This window comes from Rutilus rutilus, assembly GCF_951802725.1.
Source record: "Rutilus rutilus genome assembly, chromosome: 9".
NCBI lineage: Eukaryota > Metazoa > Chordata > Actinopteri > Cypriniformes > Leuciscidae > Rutilus > Rutilus rutilus.
Genome location: NC_140223.1, coordinates 2,189,269 through 2,201,768, shown reverse-complemented (window position 1 = coordinate 2,201,768; position 12,500 = coordinate 2,189,269). Strand labels below are relative to the sequence as shown.

The following is a 12,500-nucleotide window of genomic DNA, read 5'->3' as shown; positions in this document are numbered from 1 at the left end:
AAACCAGTTTAGAGTTTATAGTCCGCAAACATCTCACTATTCCTCTATTACAACACTATAAAGAGCACGGTTTTGGGGAGATGCCAAAGGTGGAGGAGACGCTCACGAGCTATCTCTCCCCTGAATCAGCATCTTCCCTCAAGGCCCTGGTATTACCCATCAAGCCAGTCAGAACAACATCAGCTTTGGTGGGTAAGGCTTATTCAGCGGCTGGTCAGGCTGTGGCGTGCCGACACACCATGTCACTGCTGCAGGCCTACCAGGCTGAATTGTTAGGAGAGCTTGATGAGGGCGGGGGTATTGGTCCGAACGCAGTTTGCGAACTGCGTCGGGCCACAGATTTGTCTCTCAGGGCCGCCAAGGAGACGGCTGAACAGGCGGCTGCATCCCAGGAACTCCTCCCTCGCCGCACACATGTCTCCGGGGCTGCTGAGCGGGAGCAATCATCTAAAGCCAGCTCCTCACACCATGCCACACAGAAACAGAGTGTTGCTTCTCGTGATCCCCAACAAAAAGACTCGGGATACAGAAAGCGCTCTCATCCGCAGCCTTCGAGGGGTAAGACGGATCTGAGAACCGTCATTATTTCCAAGAAGGCTGCGTGGGAAAAGGTCCTGACACCTGAGGACGTAGGCCAATGAGGGCAGTCCCCGTCCCCCCCTCATGTGCTTCAGGGCGCAGAGGTCTCCGGCGAGCACATATCTCAGGGTCCACCTGGAAACGTAGTGGTCCTGGGATGGCCGTCCCCTATGAGGAGGGTCCTAGAGCAGTCAGTTCGGTCCTTACCTGCCGGTTCGCCGTTACAGGGCGTCGGGCTGATTGCACAACAACAACAACAACAACAACAAAATCCAGAAGCCTGTCTCGAGAGGCTGGTACCTCTCGTTGACAGCGTGGAAGATACTGTCAAATATTTCTCATTGGGTCCTGCAGACCATAGAAAAGGGTTATCAAATACAGTTCGGGTCTCGCCCGCCCATGTTTATGGGGGTCCTATCCACCGTGGTTGGCCCCGAACAGGTTCTGGTAATGGAACAAGAAGTGGAAAACTTGTTGGAGCAAGGGGCCATAGAACATGTACCCCCCTCCAGCAGGGACACCGGGTTTTACAGTCCGTATTTCATTGTTCCAAAGAAGGATGGATGGGGGGGGTTGCGTCCCATTTTGGATCTGAGAGTTCTGAACGAATCAGTCATGCAGCTAAAGTTCAAAATCTTAACACTGAGACCAGTCGTCCCACAGATCAGATCCGAGGACTGGTTTGTCACGATAGATCTCAAGGACGCATACTTCCACATCTCCATCCTTCCATATCACAGGAAGTTCCTGAGGTTTGCTTTCGGGGGCAAAGCATACCAAAACTTTCACCAAATGCGTAGATGCAGCTCTGGCACCCGCTGCGTCACCTGCCATATCTCCTACGTGCCTGTAAGCAGCTTGCTCAGATCTTAAGAAGCTAGCGCTGCTGTGTTTGGGCAGGCTTTATAGTTTCCTGGTTCGTGACGTCACCCGCCTCCCCATTGGACTGACTTCTGACTTCAAGACATCATCACGCAAATCGTTCCCTTGGCGTCAATCGACGCAGCATCTCGTTCCCTCTACAGTCGCAATCGAGGCGTTTTTTTTTTAGATAATTATATTTACCTTTAATTTTATTTCAGGTTAATTCAACTAATTTATTTCAGTTCATTTTCAAGGAAACATTTCTATTTTTCTATTGATGTTTTTAAAAATATATATATTTTATTTATATTTTATTTTATTTTATTTTTAATTCATTTTAAATGCTAAATAATATATATTATTTCAATAAACAAAGTAGATTTTTCATTGATTTCTAAAAGTTTTAACTAACAATAACAACAAAGATTAGGAGCTTTTTCAGGGAACTAAATATGATTTTAGCTGGAATTAAATCCACACTCTGAACATGTTTTGTTCATTTTTTTTTATTTTATAAAAAAAATTTTTTACGTGTTTTGCTAATTGTTCATCATAATTCCATTGTTCATTTTACTGATTTGATTTTTACCATAAGCGTCCTCCTCATGCATATGTGATTGTGTGTATGATTGTATCTGTGGTTATTAATCATGTCTCTAACCTTCTTCTCCACCACAGACCTGTCAGTCATTCACTGAGGTACTTCAGCAATAATCTCACACACACACACACACACACATCAGTCTGTTATTGAATTATGAATGATCTGACGAGTCTTCTCTGTTTCTCTAGCACACTGAAGTACAGCGATGAAGCTCCTCCTCCTCTTCCTCCTAAAGTAAGATCAGAGACATTAAAGACTTCAGAAGAAACATTACGTTCCAGCGGATCATTAAACGCTTACAATCCTGTTATTCTTGCTCAACACTATAATAGAACAAATATATATAAAAAAACATAGTGAAACCTGAAATATAGGGCAAGATATACATATGAAAAAAAATATATATATATATATATTAATATATCTGATGAAAATAAATTCATAAAAAAGGCAAAAATGTTGAGATATTTAATTGAGATTTTTTATTTTAATTGCTGTTATATTTAGCTTTAAGAAAGTGTATGCATATGAATGTGTGTATGAAGTGTATAGTGTGTGTGTGTGTGTGTGTGTGCAGCCGAAGCCCCGCACGAGTTCAGAGGAGAGTGTGACCGCAGACGAGGACCACAGTAAAGCTCTGGCCGTCAGCCCCCCGACGCCACTCTTCAGGACGTCCAGCGGGACACACACACGCACACACACTCGACCCGTCCCACGCCCACGCTCCGTACGCAACGTCAACTCAGGTGAGTGTCTCTCACACACACACACACACACACACACACACACACTCGACCCGTCCCACGCCCACGCTCCGTACGCAACGTCAACTCAGGTGAGTGTCTCTCACACACACACACACACACACACACACACACACTCGACCCGTCCCACGCCCACGCTCCGTACGCAACGTCAACTCAGGTGAGTGTCTCTCACACACACACACACACACACCTGCACTTCGTTTTGTCTCAACATGAGCACAGGAGAGCTGTCAGTCAATAAATGTGAAAAACAATGCAACTTATTTGAAAAATAAATTTTGTTGTAAATTTTAAAAGTAATTTGTTACTTTACTAGTTACTTGAAAAAGTAATCTGATTACATAACTTGTAATGAGTTACACACAACACTGCTCCTGATCCACCTGTTTAACTCAGTGTGTGTGTGTGTGTGTAGATCCCTCTGCGTTCTCCAGTTTCCACACTGATCCTCCTCCGCTGGAGCTTCTTCCTCCTGAACTGCCGCCTAAGAAAGACCGCAGAAGAAGACAAGCTCCACAGGTGCGTCTCATCCAGGCAGTTCAGTTACACTCTCTATTCAACTTGTTTATTTGTACTTGTTTTGTTTTAAAGCAGCTTTACAGAAAGTGTTGTTAGAGTTTAGGAAGTGTGTGTGAGGCCCAGTGTGTTGGATCTCCTGCAAGACTGTGTTATTTTCCTGTAAGTGTGTGTGTGATCGGTGTCTCGATCTCTCGATCTCCTGCTCTGCATCTGCAAGAGTCTCGGTTTCATGCTTCACGCTCTCGCTCTCAGGAAGTGGTTTATACTTTATAGCGTCTGACTGTGTGTTTCTCGCTCTCGTTCAGGATCCGGTCCAGTGTGTGTGTCCAGTGATCAGGAAACCACCGGTACGTGTTCGACCTGCTTCTCCGGGCGGGAATAAGGTCGAGCTGCACCGGGGAAAACTGCAGCGTTGAGAGAAATATTATTAATTAACAAGTTTAAATTAATAGTTTAAATTTAATTGCATTGAATTGTCGAGAGAACAAATAATATCAGTAAATTCAGAAATATTGTCGAAATATTTTTGAATATTATAATAATGAAATTATTTATTTAGTTTAAATATATTGTCAAATATTTCTGAATGTTATGATAGTTTATTAAATTAAATTAAATTAAATTAAAGGTTTAAATTCAATTACATTGTATTTTTGAGAGAGAAAAATATTATTTAATTCAGAAATATTGTCAAATATTTCTGAATGTTATATCAATTTAATTTTAATTACATTGAATTGTTGAGGGAAAAAAATATTATTATTAAATTCAGAAATATTTACATATTTCTGAATATTAAAATAATTAAATAATTAATTAATTGAATGTTTAAATCACGTATAATTTAAAAGTTTTAATTAAACCATTACATTATTGAGAGAAAAGATATTATCGCATTTAGAAATATTGTCAAATATTAATTATTAATATTGTCAAATAATAATTTAATTATTACTTAAGTTATATTAGAAATAATTTAAAAGTTTAAATTAAATTGCATTGCATTGCTGAGAGAAAACAATATTTTTAAATTCAGAAATATTGTGAAATATTTCTGAATGTTATAATAATTAATTACATTTATTTTCAATTTAATTACATTGAATTGTTGAGAGAAATTTTTGTATTAGTTAATTCAGAAATATTGTAAAATATTTTCGAATGTTATAATATTTAATTAAATTAAAACTCTAAATTTAATTATATTGAATTGTTGAGAGGAAAACCTAAAATTTCTGAATATTATATTAATTAAATAATTAATTAATTCAATGTTTAAATCATATATAATTTAAAAGTTTAAATTAAACTACATTACATTTTGGAGAGAACAAATATTGTAAAATATTTCTGAATATTATAATAATTAAATTATTTCTTAAATTAAATGAGAAATAATTTAAAAGTTAAAATTTTATTTCATTGTTGAGAGAAAAAAATTATTAGTAAATTCAGAAATATTGTTAAATGATTTTTAAATCTTGCATAATTCAAAAGTTTAAATTAAACTATATCAAATTATTGAGAGAAAACATATTATTATTAATATTATTTTACATTTCTGAATGTTATAATAATTAAATTATTTCTTAAATTAAATTACAAATAATTTAAAAGGTTAAATTAAATTGCATTTTTGAGATAAAAAATTATTACATTCAGAAATCTTGTCAAATATGAATTATTATATTTGATAATAATTGATTTATGCTTGATGTTAGTTGCATTATATAAGTCACAGTGTTATATTGTGTGTGTGTTGATGATGAGCAGATCGTCTTCAGGAAGGTTTTCCACGGCTGTCCTCTAAAGCTCAACTGCTCGACCTCATGGGAGCATCCCGTCACTAAAGGTACGCGTTCTCCATCTTCTTCTGGAGTGTGTTCTGACCCGAGACCCTCAGTAACGCTCCTGCTCTCTGGTTTAGATCAACACCTGATTTTTGGGGCCGATGAGGGCATCTTCACACTAAACCTCAACGGGTCTGAGACCACCATGGAGCTGGTGAGAGAATCAAACACACACACATTCCTGATGACACTTACAGCTCGTTCTGTTCCTTCTCTGATTCTCTCTCTCTCTCTCAGCTGTTTCCGGGAAAGTGTGTGTGGGTTTACACCATCGGGAACGTCTTAATGTCCGTCTCAGGTGAGGAACAATCAGATGGAGATCATGGGAACCTGCATGTCAATCACCTTTATTTATGTAGCGCTTTATACAATACGGATGGATGACCAATTCTGCCACATAAGAAACATAATATCATGCATTTTGTAAATGACAAATGACAAAAAGTCTAAATGATGACATAAAAAGGTAAAATTATGACTTAAGTAATAAAATGTTGACTTAAAAAGTCATAATTATGGCATTAAAAGTGAAAACTGACATACTAAGTCCTAATTATGACAAAAAGGTGAAACATTTGACTTAAAAAGTCCTAATGATATTAAAACTAATTTTGACTTATATTAATATTGATTAATTTGAAATTCAGACTTCAGAAGTCATATGTATTGAGTCGCAATTTTGACGCAAAAAGCCCTAATAATATTAAAAAGTTTAAATTGACAAAAAGTCAAATTTTGACATAAAAAGGGTAAAATTGTGACATAAAATGTTGAAACTTTTACTAAAACATTCCTGATTATGATATTAATGTCAATATTGACATACTTTGAAATTCAGACACTAAAAAGTCATAGTTATAAAATAAAAAGGTGAAATTTTTAACACAAAAATTCCTAATTATGATATTAAAAAGTCAAAATTGACATAAGTCAAATTATATCAAAAAGTCTAAATTATGACATATTTACATTATGAAAAATTCACAATTATGCGACTAAGTCATAATTATAACAAAAAAAATGTGAAATTGTGACTTAGTCATAATTATGGCATAAATAGTTGAAATTGACATACTAAGTACTAATTATGACATTAAAAGGTGAAATTATGACTTACGTTAAAATTTAATCAGGACTTAAAAAGTCCTAATGATATTTAAGTCTACATTCACATAAGCAGAAATTCAGATTTAAAGAGTTATAATTATGACATAAAAAGGTAAAATTACGATGTCTTAAGTTGGAATTTTGACGTTAAATGTCCTAATTATGGTATTAAAATAGAATTTGACATAAAAAGTTAAAATTCTAATTGAAAAAAGTCAGATTATGTCAAAAAGTCAAAATTTTGACATAATAAATCAAAATAATGAGATGAAAAGATGAAATTATGACACAAAAGGGTGCAATTATGATTAAAAAACTGACATACATAATTTAGTCATTGACATAAATAATCACAAAACATAATTTAGACTTTGTATGCCATAATTTCTATAAAATTTCTTCTAATCTTCGACACAAAACACTGCAGCTTGACAGTGCTAAACGTGTTGACACTGACAGATAGAGTGATTGCTGTGTGTAACAGGGAAGTCCTCGCAGCTGCACTCGCACGCGCTGAAGGAGCTGTACGAACACACACGCAGAGAGCATCGCATAGTGGCCTTGCCCACACACAGACTGTTGCCACGGTAACTGCCTCCTTTTGTTACATCATATGCATTTAAATGATTAAAGTGCCCATATTATGCTTTTTCAGATATTCCCTGTCATGCAGTGTGTAATACAGCTGTTTGTGATTGTAAAAGGTCTGCAAAGTTTCAAAGTTCAGATAAGTGGAGTTTTTTGTCTCCTAAATGAAAGAAGCGATTCTGAACTTCCTTAAAACGACTCGTCAGTAATTCCAGTCTCACTTCCTGCTGAACCTGTGTAGGCTTAGAACTAATTTGCATAATTTGCATAATTTGCCAGTTTGTGGTCTTCATTGGCTGACCAAGTCTAGTCAAGTCACCTTTATTTATATAGCGCTTTTTACAGTACAGATTGCATCAAAGCAGCTTCACAGTGATAACATGAAAATATTACAACAAAGTTTGTTTCTAGAAGTAAATTGCGTCATCGTCCACCTTAAGGCAGATCAATAATATTGTTGAATATTAAATGTTCCCAAATAAGCAAGCCAAAAGCCAAGCCAACAGTGGCGAGGAACCAAAACTCCATCAGTGACAGAATGGAGAAAAAAACCTTGGGAGAAACCAGACTCAGTCTCATTTGCCCCACTGTAGATGTAGCTGAGACTGGAACCAAGAAGAGGAGACCAATCACAACTGACTGGAACATCTGACCAATCAGAGCAGAGTAGACCAATCACACAGACTGGACCATCTGACCAATCAGAGCAGAGTAGACCAATCACAACAGACTGAGCCATCTGACCAATCAGAGCAGAGTAGACCAATCACACAGACTGGACCATCTGACCAATCAGAGCAGAGTAGACCAATCACAACAGACTGGGCCATCTGACCAATCAGAGCAGAGTAGACCAATCACACAGACTGGGCTGTCTGACCAATCAGAGCAGAGTAGACCAATCACACAGACTGGGCTGTCTGACCAATCAGAGCAGAGTAGACCAATCACACAGACTGGGCCTTCTGACCAATCAGAGCAGAGTAGACCAATCACAACAGACCGGACCATCTGACCAATCAGAGCAGAGTAGACCAATCACAACAGACAGGACCATCTGACCAATCAGAGCAGAGTAGACCAATCACAACAGACTGGACCATCTGACCAATCAGAGCAGAGTAGACCAATCACAACAGACCGGACCATCTGACCAATCAGAGCAGAGTAGAGCAATCACAACAGACTGGGCCATCTGACCAATCAGAGCAGAGTAGACCAATCACACAGACTGGGCCATCTGACCAATCAGAGCAGAGTAGACCAATCACAACAGACTGGACCATCTGACCAATCAGAGCAGAGTAGACCAATCACAACAGACCGGACCATCTGACCAATCAGAGCAGAGTAGACCAATCACACAGACTGGACCATCTGACCAATCAGAGCAGAGTAGACCAATCACACAGACTGGGCCATCTGACCAATCAGAGCAGAGTAGACCAATCACAACAGACTGAGCCATCTGACCAATCAGAGCAGAGTAGACCAATCACACAGACTGGGCCATCTGACCAATCAGAGCAGAGTAGACCAATCACAACAGACCGGACCATCTGACCAATCAGAGCAGAGTAGACCAATCACACAGACTGGACCATCTGACCAATCAGAGCAGAGTAGACCAATCACACAGACTGGACCATCTGACCAATCAGAGCAGAGTAGACCAATCACACAGACTGGACCATCTGACCAATCAGAGCAGAGTAGACCAATCACACAGACTGGACCATCTGACCAATCAGAGCAGAGTAGACCAATCACACAGACTGGACCATCTGACCAATTAAGTAGAAACCCTTGAAAAGAGCTGATGCTGCAATGAATATTATCAGAAAATGAAAGTGATTTTTGAAGTGAACATGTTGTAGGAGGAACCAAAACAAAACCAGGAACCTTTAAAATAGAAGAATAGGGTCGCATTAACCAGTTTGACACACACCAGTTTGCAGCAACACTGAGGTGTTCGATTCTAACCACACATGCATTAAAACAGAGAAACCACACACACACACAGTCACACACACTCACACACACACAGAGCGTCCATCACTCTTAACGGAACTTTGTGACTAAGTGACCCATATAAAGGAAAAGCACAGATGCACACACACACACACACACACACACACACACACACAACCACACAATCTAATCTGTTTTCTCGCCGTCTCATAACAGGAAGTTTGCGATCAGCACGAAGATTCCAGACACAAAGGGATGCAGGACGTGTTCAGTGGGTGAGAGAATCCAGATCACTCTTACCCCACAGCCTGGCTCTGTGCATCAACACACTGTGTGGGCCAGATCAGCCTCACAAATAACACTTTTACAAAACAAAACTCATAAATGCACCGCACAATTCACATTAACAAAATCCGATGCATAAATACACAAGTAAAAGCATAAATATTTCCCCAAATGCTCACACAAATGCGTGTGTGTGTGTGTGTGTGCAGCTCATAACGCTCAGAACGGCTGTGTGTTCCTGTGCTGTGCGCTGGAGTCCAGTGTGGTTCTGTTGCAGTGGTACGAGCCCATGCACAAGTTCATGCTGATCAAGGTGAGAGAACTGCCTTTAAAGGGGACACTTCATGAGCATCTGGCTTTCCCCGTGTGTAAGTGCTATAATCCGGTGCTTCTACCGACACAGAAAACGTGAAAAGTGAAACCCAGTAACTTTGATTTGGTGAGCCTTTCTCTGCAAGCAAGTCATAAAATAAGCCGATCAGATTTCGCTCCCCTTCTGACATACAAGAGGATCTAATTATAATATTACCAGTGGTGTAGTCTAGTTTTTTGTAGTGAGTATACTGTGATAAAAAAAAAAAAAATTTTAAATCACTACATTTGAACATTCTCATGCTGAGAAACTGCTGATAAAAATAAAAATAAAATAATAATAATTTTACATATCTTTCTTATTCCTTCATTAAAACTCAGGAAGCTAAATAAGGTCAAATGTAGTTCCCCTACACGTGAGCTGCATCTGGATCAATAATCAAAAGTTACAGTATTTGAAACCAATGCAGCCTTTTTGCTCAGTCCTTGGCGCCCCCTAATGGACGTTTTTAAAACTGTTCCTCCGTGAGGAATATCTCGTGATCGATGCAACGGATTATGTTGATTTTGGACTCATTTCTCAACCGAGAGCTTCCACTGGCTGATTTTGGACTCATTGTAATAGTGAGAATCTGCTGTAAACAATGATTGTCCAAATGTCATTTTCCACGATCGGAGAATGTTTCATGAAGTTACGAGCGAAAACGTGGGCGAAAATATGTAAAATTTGACGCCAAGCCACTGTGCTGTTGTACCTCAGTGACGTCAGATCCAGGTCACAGGCCAGGGGAACCACAATGGTCCAAAAGTCAGTGCTTCGCAACACAGACGGGGTGAATTTATAAATGAAAGTGTGAAAGTTATGTCACAAAACGACGTTGTTGCGTATCTTTGCACTTTTTAAAGTGGATATACGGAAATCCCTTGGCCTTTTCCAGTGGGTATACGGCCTATACCTGTGTATCACGTAGAGTACTCCACTGTTACTGTGAAAAGTAATGCATTACAATATTGCGTTACTCCCTTAAAAAGTAACTAATTGCGTTACTTAGTTGCTTTGTAAGAAAAGTAATGCGTTACGTTACTTTTGCGTTACTATTTTCCCACCTGGGCAAGTGGGTTTTTGTTTTTATAACAAAAAAGTGCCATTCCGGATAACGGAAGAATAGAATGCAGGAGTAAAAAAGATTAACACTTTACCGATAAAAAAAGAATAAAAAAATGTACTTAAAAAAAAATTCTAAAGTCATTTTTGCTTATATGTTTAATTGAATCATCAACGGTCAGCAGCAAGTACATTGGCCAATAAAGTGAGATTAAATGCATAAAATATTTGTTTTATTTAATATTTAATTATTGGAGGTTGGCATATTATTCTGATTTAGCATTTTACTGATTTTATTCATTTACAAGAATCCTGAATCTGTTTGTGCAAGTGCTAATGTAAATGCTCACATTTAGTCTAGCTTACCATCATGTTACACACACACACACACACACACACACACACACAACGCCTCTGCACTTACGATTTCTCTCAACGAGAACTGTCAGTCAATAAATGTGAGGGCTGCCCGCTAATAGTCCACTAACGGTTAGTCGACCGAAATGCTATTAGTCGTTTAGTCGCAGAAAAAAACCTTGAAAAAGTGGCGAATCACGCAGGCAGGAAACCCAAACATTCGTAATATGTAAGTAGCAGCAACTTCACAAGTCCGCGCGCTCTAATGTTAAAGCTGCTCTAAGCGATGTTGGGGGACGTCACTTCTTGTTGACGTTCAAAGTATTGTCAAACAAAACGGAGGCTAGCTCGACCCTCCCTCCTCCTCATCCCGTCCCCTCCCCCTCCCTCCCGTGCTTCCTGAAACAGTCATGAATTCGGGACTTTGCGCGTTCCCTCTCCTTTTCCCTCTTCTTTGCTATTTGTTCATCGGAACGTCGTCTCTTTGGCCGTGTGTCGGCCATATCAAAATTCAAGAGAATATAATTCTAGCATTAGTCGTTGTCTAGGACATCTCTCCTCTAGCTTACTTCCCTCTCCATGCTTGTCTCTCCTCCACTCCCCCCTTCATGTGCACGCGCACTAACCCCCCCAACCCCACCCCCAAATCATTCCTGTCGGTTATTGGCTGGAACACAGTTTGTTATGTTTCGTGGTCCAGGCTGGGCCAGTTTGTTTTTGTTGCCGTTTGTGGAGCCTGGGCTGTCTACAGAGACCGCGTTTCTTCACAGTGTGTTCAGGGGACAGGCAGCTAGCGCATAGTGAGGAGATGTTTGCTGGATGTGACAAAAAATGTTTCGGCCTAGAAAACGCGTGACATCGCTTAGAGCACCTTTAACTTGATAAATATGCGCTATTATTAGTGCATATCCAAGTGTTTGTGTGGAGAGAGTGCTTACTGCATGACATACAGATATAAAATACTCCATTTTTGGTCATACAGATAATAATGCAAACTGTAAAGGGTATACTTTTATTTTTGTAAACTCACGATAACAGTAAAACGTTGTGCTTTTGTAAAATAATGGCGCTTTCTGTCGATTCGGTCTTGAACTTGAGCGCATCACACAAATGAACATGAGAAATACGTCTATAGAAAGCTTGAAATTGTTACATTTGAATGAACAGATTCCAATGGAAAATAAATATTCTCAGATTATGTAATGCGTATGAAACGATCATATAGGCGGAGATGACGAGTCCGCATCATTCACTTGATCTGCAGCCGAAAACACAGAAAACATTACTAATAAATGATTTTTAAAAAAGTGGACACTCTCATTCAGTTTTTTTCCACGACACATTCATAATCATAACGTATGCCGGTGCGCTGTGGCTTTATGTTTGAATTTGTGCGCTGAATAGGCTATACGTATTTTATATAGGCAATTAAAGGCGCATTAATATGATTTATGACTTATTAATATGAACGCACTATTAGTTGACTAATGGCTTAAATCAACGACTACTAGTCGACTAGAAAAATCTATTTTTTTTGCGTATCCGTCATTTGGTGGCTTTGAATTGTCAAAACACCTCTCAAAATGCTTGCT

At 38.8% G+C, this 12,500-nt stretch overlaps 1 protein-coding gene across 1 annotated transcript in view; it reads left to right on the top strand.

Moving 5' to 3' along the window:
* Positions 1-12,500, top strand: part of map4k1 (mitogen-activated protein kinase kinase kinase kinase 1) — a 39,797-nt gene that overhangs the window by 22,769 nt on the left and 4,528 nt on the right. The window contains exons 17-27 of the mRNA XM_084420119.1: positions 2,122-2,142; positions 2,236-2,281; positions 2,625-2,793; positions 3,230-3,333; positions 3,639-3,680; positions 5,107-5,185; positions 5,261-5,337; positions 5,421-5,481; positions 6,775-6,877; positions 9,066-9,124; positions 9,344-9,447. Coding sequence (XP_084276245.1) covers positions 2,122-2,142; positions 2,236-2,281; positions 2,625-2,793; positions 3,230-3,333; positions 3,639-3,680; positions 5,107-5,185; positions 5,261-5,337; positions 5,421-5,481; positions 6,775-6,877; positions 9,066-9,124; positions 9,344-9,447 — 865 coding nt within the window. The remainder of the gene's footprint in view (positions 1-2,121; positions 2,143-2,235; positions 2,282-2,624; positions 2,794-3,229; positions 3,334-3,638; positions 3,681-5,106; positions 5,186-5,260; positions 5,338-5,420; positions 5,482-6,774; positions 6,878-9,065; positions 9,125-9,343; positions 9,448-12,500) is intronic.